This window comes from Drosophila persimilis, unplaced genomic scaffold, assembly GCF_003286085.1.
Source record: "Drosophila persimilis strain 14011-0111.01,24,50 unplaced genomic scaffold, DperRS2 tig00000579-arrow-pilon, whole genome shotgun sequence".
Taxonomy (NCBI): Eukaryota; Metazoa; Arthropoda; class Insecta; order Diptera; family Drosophilidae; genus Drosophila; species Drosophila persimilis.
Window position 1 is genome coordinate 2,713,065 of NW_020825322.1, and position 12,793 is coordinate 2,725,857.

The 12,793-nt window shown below is 47.3% G+C and overlaps 2 protein-coding genes across 2 annotated transcripts; one reads left to right on the top strand and one right to left on the bottom strand.

Annotated features, from left to right (window-relative positions):
- The first annotated feature begins 2,884 nt into the window (after positions 1-2,884).
- LOC6598487 lies at positions 2,885-3,862 on the top strand. The gene is made up of 2 exons (XM_026990549.1): positions 2,885-2,957; positions 3,090-3,862. The coding sequence occupies exons 1-2, from the start codon at positions 2,897-2,899 to the stop codon at positions 3,860-3,862; spliced, it is 834 nt and encodes a 277-aa protein (XP_026846350.1). The 5' UTR covers positions 2,885-2,896.
- Positions 3,863-5,029: 1,167 nt separating this feature from the next.
- LOC6598486 (uncharacterized PE-PGRS family protein PE_PGRS54) lies at positions 5,030-9,593 on the bottom strand. The gene is made up of 3 exons (XM_026990401.1): positions 9,502-9,593; positions 6,263-8,047; positions 5,030-5,810 (listed from the first exon to the last, which is right to left on the bottom strand). Exons 1-3 carry the CDS (start codon positions 9,572-9,574, stop codon positions 5,083-5,085), a joined length of 2,586 nt encoding a protein of 861 aa, XP_026846202.1. The 5' UTR covers positions 9,575-9,593; the 3' UTR covers positions 5,030-5,082.
- Positions 9,594-12,793: the final 3,200 nt, after the last annotated feature.

Sequence of the window (12,793 nt, forward strand, 5' to 3'; positions counted from 1 at the left end):
CCCCGGAGGCCACCAACGCTCGATGGGCAGACGAAGGAAGTCAGTGAAAGCGGCCCATGGGATGCATAGATGCCCTGAATGACATCGGATTTGGTTGGGGCTATATATATATAAATATAAATATTTATTTATATATATTTATAAATAAATATTAAATATTTATAGTGAAAGCTCAGCTTCAGCTTTGGCATGAAATATACGAAGCAGAGATACTTTTCCAGATCGATTAATCTACGTCAGTCGAAGGATAATCATCCGATTTTAATAAAATATTGCTATGCCACTAAGACAAATATGAAACTACAACTCTTTGAGTCAAAAGTACAAATTGTATTCTCACAAAGGCTGTCCGACCACCCCTATTTTGTCTTTCTAAAGGATATGTTACTCTGTTGAGCACTATGGCAAAAAAAATACCCTTATATTTTGGATAAATCAAATTTGATTGTTTTTCAGATTCTTAGAATTGGATTTTTTTCTGAATTGAAAATACTTCAATACTCCTAAATAGTATTTTAAAACATTCTTAGGGACCTACCCTGCATATTTTTATTAACGGTCAAATTCAACAAATTTAGTGTGGAAATCTTGCCATAGCAAGCAAATTTAAATATGAAAGGCTTTCAACTGCAAAGGTGTAAGGGAAATTGTGTTTTATTCTCAACAAATTTTCGCTGTGTTTTTTATGCGCTCTCTCTTAGAGAATAATTTTATGTAGTTGCAAATAGTTATATTCTAAAAGTAACAAAACTTTTCAATATGATCCTATCAGTCTTACTCAAAGCAATAAAATCGAATTATGAAGGACAGATCTAAGGAAATCATCTATACTGCCATAACAGCATCCGTTATTTAATATTTAAAATGAAAAATTATATTTAAAACACAAACAAATTTAAAATTGAACTTTATTTTAACGGATATTCGTGCAAGTTTTCAAGTCGCTAGCTTTAAAGTTAGCATCAATACAAAAAATATCAGTGTATTTTTGCCAATAGTGCACAGGCTGAACAAAATTACTTTCAAAGTTGTAATTTTCTTTAATATCATACATAACAGGCTCAACAACTGGGCTCCTTTTCATGGGGTATTGTAATTCCTAATTGGATGGTTTTTTTCTATTAACAAATTAATTTAAATTATTTAATTATTGTTAAATTGTAACAGAGTTTTTGTGTCATTTTTGTAACATTTTAAAAGCTACCAAAGTACTACCACTAAAGTATATGTATTCTGGATAAACATCAGCTGTACCGTCGATATCGCCGTGCATATATTTGTTTCTATATTTTTATACCTTATACTTCAAGATTTTGGCACTTCCAGCTCTTATAGTCTTTGAGCACTAGACGCTAATAGGGACGGACAGACGGATGGACGGACAGACAGACAGGGCTCAATCGACTCGGCTATTGATGCTGATCAAGAATATATATACTTTATGGGGTCAGAAACGATTCCTTTTGGACGTTACACACATCCACTTTTACCACAAATCTAATATACCCTAATACTCATTTTGAGTATCAGGTATAAAAACCGCGATTTTCTGACTTTTTGCACATATAAAATTTTTACTGGGCATCTGCAGCGCCGATATTTGTGGGCTTAAAAGAAAATTGTTTGAACTTTCAAAGGATTATCGTTCCGTGTCGATATCAAAGATATAGCTAGTCAAATAATTATTATGATTGAGACTGTACTGAATGCACAGCAAAGACCATCTTAGGGTTAAAGAAATCGAACCATTTCCCGTATATTCAGTGGAGCCAAGCTCAATAGATAGAAAGAAAGGCGAAGAAAAGAATATCTTTCCATTGATTTGATCCAATTGATTGATTTAAATACCCGTTGTCTGTTTGTGGCCACTAATGGGATGCGATGTGGATGTAGTTCGAATTGGGAACACATGCTGTCTCAGAATGGTTTTTGGCCCAAATGCTGGGCTGACCATATTAGGAACAAGTTTCTTTTGAACTTTGACACTGCTCGGAAGAGAGATGGAGAGAAAAAGGGCCTCGCCCTCCGTGGACAGTGACAAATGTGTTCCACAAGGCCCACCCATTATGGATGCTCGCCGCTTGACTTATTGAAAATCTCACTTTTGACCTCAAAATTGGCTCAAGAATCGGACACATTTTTTGGAACGGGGGGGAACTTTTACGACAGAGCAACGTCACCGACGACCCAAAATGCAAATTTCGATTTTAGATTTGGCCAAATGCTCTCTCTCTCCCTCTCTCCCTCTCTCTCTCTCTCTCTGCCGACTGGCGGGCAGGGCCAAATTAACCCAAAGCTGGCCTAAGATGCGGGGGGGCGTTTGAGGTTTACTGCATCTGAAATCGAATTGGGAATTGGAATCGGAATCGGAGTCAGCCATAAAATCGGAAAAAGAACAGTCTCCGAGTCCGAGTCCGAGTCTGAGTCGGTCAACGACTCGGCTACATGTGTGCAGCGAGCTGTCTGGGATCCATGGGTGATGGCGGGGCGGGGGGTTTCTAGTTTTTTCTGGAGATACGGGGATTCGAATATACATAAATCAAGTGACTAGTCTGGTACATTTGCATACTTTAATAATTTGCCAATCGGCGTGCAGACGTCTTTGGCTGTGGCTTTGGCTCTGGTTCTGGCTGGGCCATTCTTTTTTCGCCCCTTTCCAATAGAATTTCGCATCGTTATGTTTTCGGTTGCTAATGTCTTTTGTTTCCACTCGTTATACGAGCGATTTTTATGTGTCTCTCTGGCTTCGAGGCAGGCGAACGTTCCTCCCAATATAAAATGTCTTTGCTGGGGCACTTGTTGAACCATTTAATAGAGCCGCTCGTCCAGCGACACACCAAGAAGACACACCTGACTTGGTCCAAACAGCAGCAGCAGCAGCAACATCCACATCATTATGGCAATTAAGTTGGTCGCCCTATTGGCCATTGGCCTGGCTCTGGTAGCCATCAGCGAAGGTATGTCTAAGAGGAGTCAAAGTAAGGATCTTTGCGATCGCAGAGATCGTAGAATGCATCCCCTGGCAGCCTTCTTAAGGATATACTCGTATCTTTAAAGATTGATAATCCAGCTTCATCTCCAACTTTCAGCTCGTCATGTTCCCGGCCATCGCTACCATCATCGGCAGCAATTTGAGCAGCGGGCCCTGATCTCGAAACCTCATGCTGGTCCCCAGGGCCGCGTTTTCCCCGGCGCTGTGGCCATTAAGAAGCTGGTGCTGCTGAAGTTCAAGAAGATCGTGCCCATCTCCTTGATCCTACTCAAGTCGACTAACGAGAACGAGGCCGAGCTGGTGCCCGTCTACCCCACCGACCAGATCCCCGAGAACGTTCAGTTCATTCCCACGCCCAATGGCATCTCCGGCCACAAGGACGTCCAGGCCATAGCCATTCCCAGCGAGCTGCACGATCAGCTGCAGATCAACGGCCTGACCAACCTCGAGAACATCGAGGCCCTGCTCCAGAGCAGCTCCATCTCGTCCGCGGACGCCGAGGAAGAGTCCGCTGCCGTAGGCAACAGCATTGCCGTCGCCCAGCCAGAGGATCTGGTGCTCGATCAGCCCGAGAACGATGAGGATCAGGTGCTCGATGGTGCAGCAGCTGCCCCAGCGGCAGTCGCCCCAGTGGCAGTCTCAGCCGCTGCTCCTGGCCTGCGTCGCCTCTCCGCCGATGAGCTGTTACGCTCTGGTGTCCGCAACTCGGCCCACCTTCAGCAGACCAGCGTAGAGGAGATCCCCCTGCTGCTGTACTCCGCCAACGATGGCGGATCCTCTAGCTCCAGCTCTTCCTCCCCGGGCCAGGGACGTCGCTATGTGGCCGCCACTCCAGCGCGTCGTCGCCAGCAGCAGCAGTTCTACAACTAAGCAGAGAGGGCCCTGCCTCTTCCTTCTCGTTGCCCACTTTCCCTAGGCGTAAGCACTTTCCCCGGCTTGGATCCTCCGCCTCTTCGCCTCCTTACTGGCTGTCACATGGGTTTCATTGTACTACTACTGGAATTTTTTTTTTAGACTGAACTGAATATAAATTAACGTTATGAGCGAAATGACAAAAGGGGCGCGATGTGCCGGTCTCTGCTTCCGGGTTTGGCTGGTCCCTCTCCCTCCTGTGGGCTGCCGGCTGCCGGCTGCCGGCTGTGGGCTGTGGGCTGTGGGTGGTTGTTGGCCTTGTTTTCTGGCGCTTATCAGGCGAGTGCAGTTATCAGGGCTTTTGTGCTGTGCTTTGTGCCGCTGACGTGACATGTCCTGTCGTGTGTTCTCGTGTGTGTCTGGGCCTAAGAGTGTCCTCGTATGTGGCAGCTTGCCAGCTGCCAGCACCCAAGACTCTGAGCCCTAGACTGTGTCTTTGCCTCTGGCTCGTGCTTGGGTCTGTTATAAATTTGCAGCCTGCCCCGTGCCACAAACAAAGCAGCAGCAACAAAAAATGCAAGCACACATAAACACATGGCACATTTTGCTTGGGCGAAAAGTCAACGGCACAACGGAGGCTCAAAGAAAGGAAGCCCTACAACAAAAGGCGACAAAGATAGGCCAAGTTAACCTGGTGTTCTGGCCAAACGAGCAACGAATATGGGATGTTCTTACCACAAACGGATATCAAACCAGAATTGAATATGAATGATCGTTGAGCCTTTCTAAAGGGAAATTTGGATGCTTCTTTGGTGGACAGCATTGTACCTCACACAGAGAGATCCTCAGAGATCCAAAATGTTTGCAAAATGTGTGATATGATACCCTTAGCAGCTACTCCTTCTCAGTTAGTGTGCGGCAACTTCATGCCTTTTTATAGGTGCAGTCAACTCCTGGTTCCCCCACTCGAGCCCCCCTTCCTTCTTCTCGTTTGTCTTGTCGTATGTCTTATTTGCCGCATTTTTGACAGCCCCACAGAGGCAGAGGCAGGGGCAGGGGCGCCTGCCACAAAGCTTTGCCCCACCGTGTGCCCCCAACTCTCTCTTGGAGATTATGCAAGCGTTTTTGGAATTAGCAAAGCCGAAAGAGAACAAACAAAGAGATATTACAACCACATAGTATATTGTGTGAGACAGAGGAGGAGGGATTGGGGATTGGGACTTGGTGCTTGGGGATCTCTAGCGCCCGTAGTAGGGCGGCGGCACATAGATGGTCACCCGCTTGCCATCCCCCCCACTGCTGTTGTACCGCCCACATGGCGGTGGTCTGTAGTAGGTGTAGGTGCAGACGGTGCAGCAGTTGATTGGCGTGGCCACCACCACCACGGGGGTCTTCTTGTTGGGTGGATAGGGCGGCGGGTAGGGAGGCGGATAGGCAGGCGGATACCAAGGACGCGGTGGTGGTGGCGGCGGAGGCGGAAGTGGCCGTGGTGGAGGTCCCACTGGACTGCAGCAAGTCTGTGGCGGAGGGGGTGGTGGCGGCAGCGGCGGTGGGTATGAGGGATTCACAACATAGGTCTCGCAACACCGCTGCTCCTGGAACGCCTCCAGAGTGCAGGGCGACACACAGGAGTTGAAGAGTCCACTAATCCAGTCGTAGATAACGCCGAAGGTACGTCCCTGTCGCTGGGTGGTATCGAACGGCCCGAACGCATCTACAGATGTATTCAGGGATCCCGATCCCGAACCAGATAGTAGGGGCGGAATATCACTTGGCTTCGTGGCTGAAGGCTCCTCCAGGTCCTCCATTCGCGAGGAGTGATTGATGTACACATACTCAAAGTTATCGTTGATACTCGTGGAGCTGCTCGAGGCGGAGGAGCTGCTGCCGGAGCTGGTTCTGCTGCCATTGAAAAGAGACGGACGCCAGCGTTGGAGTCGCACCTGTTGCTGGGCTCGATGTCTTACTGGTACGATTGAAATGGGGAAGGAAGGAAGCAAAGGTTTTTCCATCAGAAATGTATGATTTGATTTAGATTTTAGCCTAAAAGCAGGCAACACTATTTGAGGAACAAAAATAACACTGATACATGTGTAGGTGCTCGAAGGAAGATCAGTGGGGGGGAATCTGGGTCTGGGAATCTTTTGGTGTGTGTTTTACAAACAGCTTCCTGTGCTCCAAAACAAAAAAACATAAAATTGAGTAACAAAAGTGCAGAGTGATGCTCTAACGCCAAGCCCAAACTCAGTGCTCTAGTGCTCAGTGCTGTTGGTGATGTAACATAAACAAATGCATTTTTATTCCAGAGTGCCTTGAGTGAGTGACTTATGGGGCAGACGAAGACGACAAAAAGAAAGAAGTACATGTTAAAAAAAAATGTAATGAGAACTCTCTTTCGAGGAGAGATCTTCAACTAACGGCCAAAGAAGCCAAAGCCGCCGAAGGCGTTGCTGTTGGCATTGGCCCCACCGCCGCCACCGAAGCCATTGAAGGCACCGCCATTGGCGCCGGCATTTGCTCCACTGCCACCCGGACCGCCGGCACTGGCATTGGCATTGGCATTGGCCGACTGTCCGTTTTGGCTGGTGGCCGAGGCGCTGCTCGAGGCCGAGTTGCTGACGAAACCGTTGGGGCCGGTCTGGGAGCTCGTCTGGGCATTAGTATTGGCTGCGGCATTGCCCTGGCCGCCATTGCCATTGCCCTGGAAGATCGACTGGCTGCTGGCGTCGCTCGTGACGTCCTGCCGATTGCCATCCCGCACCACTTGGGAGTTGGTCTGGGCCGTGTTCGTGGAGGAGCCAAACTGGTTGTTGTTGGTGGCTGTTGAGCCGCTGTTGGAGTCTACGGTTTCCCGGTTGCCCTGCTGCGTGTGCTTTGTGTTGGCATTGGCGCTGGACGCCTGCTGCTCCCCGGGTTTGAAGTTGAGGGCCTGGCTCTGCGAGTTCTGGGTATTGTCGAAGCCATCGGCAGTCTGAGTGTTCTGCTGGTTCGTGTTGGCGGAGCTCACCTGGCCGCTACTGCCGTCCTGGGCCAGGTTCGAGCCGATGCTGCTGGAGCCCGTGTTACCAGGACTGGCGTGGTTGTTCGTCGAGGCTTGCTGATTGAAGCCGGGTCCACCCTGGGCATTGGCGTGGCCTTGAGCCTGCTGTTGCTGCTCATTCCTGTTGTTCTTCTTATTGTGATGATGCTGCTCAGGCTCGAACTGCGGCTGGCCAAAGTTGTTGAAGCCACCGCCAAACTGGGGTGGCCCAAAGCCAAAGCCGGGACCAGCGCCAAACTGACGACGTGGACGATCAAATCCCAAGGGTCCCAGGCCGGCCCCAAAGCCGGGACCGTAACCGCCGCCAGGATAGCCGAAGGGCACGTACTGGGCCCGCCTCTTGGGCCGCCTAAAAGCCACCGGCTGCGGCTGTCGCACCACACGCTGCTGGAAGGGACCGCCGTAGGTCTGGCCATTGGTCGCGGAAGTTCCGCCAAAGCCACCAGTGTTGGCCGAGGTCTGGCCTCGCCGTGCCTTGCCCACGGCATTCGAGTTCGAGCGGGTGTCAGTGACGGTAACGCCGCCATATTGCTGGGTATTCGTCTGGGCGTTGCTGTTCGACTTGGCGCGGGCTCCCTTGCCCTGAGCATTCACCTGGGCCTGCGACAGTGTGTTCGAGTTGGCCACATTCCGATCCAGATCCAGGCTGAGAAGTCCGAGACCCAAACGCAGGTCCCCGTCCGCTCCGCGCTGCAGTCCCAGTCCCTGCTGGAGGTTTGTGGGCGAGAGCGAGGCTCCCAGTCCCAGGTTGCCGATCCTGAACTGATCCGAAACACCCTGGGAGACGGCGCCATTGGCATTGGTCTTGGTGCGGGTCAGGGTGTTGCCGATCTGCAGCCCTCCAATATCCACGTCGCGGTTCTGGGCCTGGCTTCTGGTCACCGTGCGCTGTCCGTTCTGCTTGGTCACGGCCCGCGAGTTCGACAGTCCCTGGGTGTACTCCAAATTGTTGCCGAAGTCCACCTGCCGCTCATAGGCGTTCGTATTGGCCTTGGATACGGATCCCTGACGCTGGCGGGGCTGCTGCTGGTAGGGCTGCTGGTAGGGCTGCTGGTAGGGCTGCTGGTAGGGCTGTTGGTAGACGAGCTGCTGGCGGGGCTGCTGCTGGTAGACCAACTGCTGGGGCTGTGGCTGGAAGCCGAATCCCGCGAACTGCGCCTTGGCTGTGGAGAGAGAAGGAGGAACGTCAGCATCAGTATCAGAATGAGCGGAAAGTTTCATAATTCCCCCTGACAGCTATCAAAAGTAAATAGATCCCTCCCTGGCTCTATGCATTCGTAATATCTGGAACCCTCCCCTCCACGGGAGAAAAAAAAAACTCTCCCAAACTTGCTCCACACGCGTCTGTTTTTTTTTGTTTTTTCTTCTTTGTCTCTCGTCTGGTTTCTTCTTTTCTACTTTTTGGCTTAATGTTTCTAATTTGAATATCATTTGGTTTGTTTGATTTTTGCTCAGATTGTTATTCTGTTTTTTTCCAGTTTCTGCTTCGAGTTGGGCAGAGGCTCGGTTCGGGGACAATGGACTCACTGTTCAGCGAAATGACTATGAGAATGTTCCCTTCTCATAGAACAGAAAGAGATGGCTAGAGTGTTGGCTAGAGAGAATCCAAAACTGAGGAACGTTCAACTGAAATTGAAACTGGTTCTCTTTATGCTCTCAAGCGTCTCTTCATAGAACAGCTTAGATGTCTGCTTAGAAGAGAGTTGGACTATGTTTCTATTTCTAAGAAGTTTTGGTATTAATCTCAATCTCAAGCTTCAATCTCAAAGAAATATATTACCATATGCCCCAATTGCCTGCAGATATACGAGTGGACATCCGAGCTTCACTCATTATGATTTTAAGCATTCAGCAATCCATTAATACACCTAACTATTTATAGATCTATAGTAGCAACCGCTTTCCATTCATTTAAAGTCATTTCTTTAGCTATTTCTCTGCATCTCCCCATCTCCATCTGTAAGCATCTAAAATTGAAAAGCATTTGTTTCATTCCCTTAATTTATCTTTCTTTGATCTAAATAACCTATTGATATAACTAATGGACTTACTTGTGGATCTATAGCCTTGTTTCATATTATTATTTGAATTTTTTCCACCTATCTATGGATCTATAATGGATACATTCTAGGATCTAACGTAAATATCTGTTCGAAACAGATCTACAAATACAGATTTATGTATGTAGCACACTTTCTGCTCTACCTTCAGGCCCTGTCCCTGTCCTCTCCCAATAATTATATCTCATAACGAAGGTTCCACAAACATTGGATAGCCGTTAAGCTGGGTAGACATAAGCCTACCCCTTTCTGCCCCTCTTCTTCTGGGGCTTCTTTTTTGGTGGCACTTTCCTCTGGCCGCACTTATGTGTTGCTGTTGACAATGCATCGCACGTACGCGCAAAATCCAGCGATAATTTTGCAATTATTGCTGTAATAACAAAGCCCAAAGCCCCCAGTCTGTGTATGTGTCTGTGTGTCAGCATGTCAGTCTCGCCAATCCGTCAGTATGTGTATGTGTGTAGGTGTATATGTGCGTATCCTGTCATTATCCTGTCTATGGCCGATGCCAATGCCGTTCTGCTGTTCTGCCTTTCGCCTTTTCCAAAAATATTTACCTTGCGGTTGACAAACTGCCAGCCAGCACACAATTAATCCAACAAATGCGTGTCGCATCCTCATCCTGGCCATGTATCTCCTCGTGTCCGTATCTTGTATCTCTCTATGGTATGGTATGGGTAAGGGGCCGTCTCTCCCACACTCTCCAACACTGGCTGGCTAATTTTCCGTTGCCGTTACGAAAACAGCGCACGCAATGAGCGCGTTTTTGGCCGCTGGCCGACTTTTATTGTGTCTCTGCCGAGTGTTTTTGCGGTCTTGTCGTTGTTGAAACGGGTATATGCTCTCCATTCGCTTCAGTATTCGTTGGTGTGTTTGTTGTTAAGTATCTACATACACACACAGCGTGCGGAGATACATGTAGTATCCGTGTATGAGTGCTGTTTTTATTCGGGGATTTTTTTTTCGTTGTTGGTTCACTTGGAGCAGAGCCGATGGAGCGCGTGGGGCGACTGTTGCTCGACGTCGAACGTTTGATAGCGTTCTAAACTCGCTGCCGGTTTGGTAATCGGGCTTTAAACTAATCAACAATTAGCGCCAACGCTCGATTCGTCAACGAATATTGCTTATATGTACATATATTCAATATTCCACAAATTCACGTTTAACCCGTTTCCCCCCCGTTTCAAAAAGACATCGAGGGGATGCTGCTATAAACAAACATTTTTGATAATCAACTTTATTATTATTTTTTTTTATTTCAAGCTCTTTTTTCCCCCTGAATTTCAATCAGCTCTGAAGTTTTTGAACCAATATCCAAAATGGATAAATATTCTGTCACTTTTCCATCGAAATTATCATTATTTTAGGGGGGATTTTTGGCTAAGAGAAAGGCTGTTATCTATTCGAATATATTTGAATCACTTAACAGCCTTGGGGCTGGGAGAAAATTAAATGTCTGCTGAGAATGCCCAGTAAAAAACACAGCATACAATCATGAGTGGAGTGAATACCCCAATCATTCACTTATATGTATATCGTTTTAAAATACATAAATATAATGTGTATGGAGATGCTCAACAGCTGATGAATGTCATCATTTGGGTAGTTCCCATAATAGATTCCCCCACCACATCACCCACCGCCTGCTCTCCATCTAAGCGCTGGTTTCGTTTCAGGTAGCTTCCACTTCATGGTCAAGATTTTTAAAGTTCGAATTGGCACTGCCCTTGGCGCCGCCTAAAATGCCTCCAATGCCTCCAACGCCTCAACGTCAATGTACGCCCTGTAGGTCAGTTGAAGCATGAGTTGTGGACCAAACCCGTATAAGGAGCATACACTATACCCCTTACCAATCGCCAATCTCCAGACCCCCATCTTCGTTTTGTCAGCTAACAGACAAACAAATAGAAGACTGACCAAAAACCTGCTCAAACTTCGAGCTTATATTTTATTTTTTTATCTATTGACAATAGTGATTAGCGTTTTTTTTTTTTCGTGAAAGGGGGGGGGGGGGGGGACTAGCGGGGGAGAATCCACCAAACCTGTCTCCACCAGAACAATTTCTGTGAGCCAAGCAGTTTCGAACGAATCAGCTCTGTGGATACTTGTTGTGTCTTTAATGGCCCCCCGATGTGTGGATTCCCTTTCATGAATTAATTGAGATTCTAAGACGGAAAAACATCAATATGGGATGTTCAGTCATTATTGCTAATGATGTGATAGATCCCTTCGATCCGGAGCCCCTTCTGTCCGAGGTAGTTTTTGAGTTTTCAATTCGAATATTTTTGCTTGTACACTGAAAGAAAACGCCAGCCAACGGTAACAGCAACAAGGCCAACAAATTGGGTCAATACCCACACACACACACACACACACACACTCACACACGCACCGACACAGAGCACAGACACTCGCGCAGTCAGGAAAACTTTCGCCAGAGACTGAGAGAGAAGGAGAGATAGACGACGGCGGGGTTCAGTTCGGTGTTCGATATAAAAAATTGGTTTTTATTGTTATTTCATTTCTACCGTTTATCGGTCTGGCGGCATCTTTACGCTGACGATTCTCTCTCTCTCTATATATATGTATATGGATATATACATCTCTTTCTCTCTTTTTCTGCTCCTCCTTTACCCCTGAGTGATTTTCCCCCATTTTGGTACCCGCTCTGCTCTGTGGCGCTGCCTTGAACGCGTGAAATGGAGTAGAAAAATTGTTTTTCTATCAAAGGCAAAATATCGCAGCAAACTCTCCAACATTTTCCCCGTAACCTCATACCACCATCCCCCCCGCCTCCCTCCAACCCACTATTCCAATCTCTGTCTCTCTCTCTTTCTCACTCTCCACCAAGTACCATTCCCCTCCCCCCCCCCCCCCCCCCCCCATGGCAGTAACAATCGTTGGTTGTTTGTTGTTGTTGTTTTTTTTTTTTTTGGTGATATAGTAGCGACTTTTCTCTATCAATTTAATGCCCACAACTTTGCTGGACACGCGGCTTTAACTTTTTGTGAACTTTGTTGCTGTTGTTGGATGAAGAGGTCACTAGAGTGGGGAAAAAATAGCTGAAGGGCGGGATAGGGTCTGCTGGTTTGGTTTTTGGTTTTTGGCCCGAGATTCGAGATTCGAGGTTTTCTCTACTGCCACTGACGCCACTTGTCCTCTCCAACGATACTGTCTGCTGCTGGCTACCGACTGTGATTTGTGCTGCTAATTGGAGTTTCATTCGCTCAAGAGAGAGGTACCAGTAGGATTCAGTGCACAGTTAAAGGCAAACATATAGCAGAGAGCATACTAGAGGAATTTGTCAACTACATGGCGCTGCATGTGGCCCACCAGTGTAGTGGAACTTTTGGCAGCGATACGCAAAACTTAAACCCAATTCAATTCAATGAAAATTTCTTGCTTTAAGTGTAGAGCAAATAAAGCACACTCCCTGCAGCACCCCGAACTCGCCCTGAATTAACTCCTTACACAGAATGATTCCGATCCGAAGCAGTCCAAGGGCTCGGGCGCACTGCAGCGTCTAGACGTTACCTTTTTGACCACCAAAGAGTTGGATCGTCTTGCAACGGCATGCACAGATATTCTCTAGCATAGCCTTTTATTGAATTAAATAGATAATGATCTAGAAATCTAGAAATGATCCACACTGCCATCTGTTTAGATTCCAACTAATCTTTCGGTTGTGGAACAATTTGGTTACCTCCTTTTTTACTACCTTCTTCTACTACCCTTCTTTTGAAACTACCACGTTCGGTTCCCTTATAGATCGCGGATAGCTGTATTGGAATATTGGAACGCGTTGTTATCCAAATATAGCATTTCTTTATTATTTTCCAAGGTTTCAGA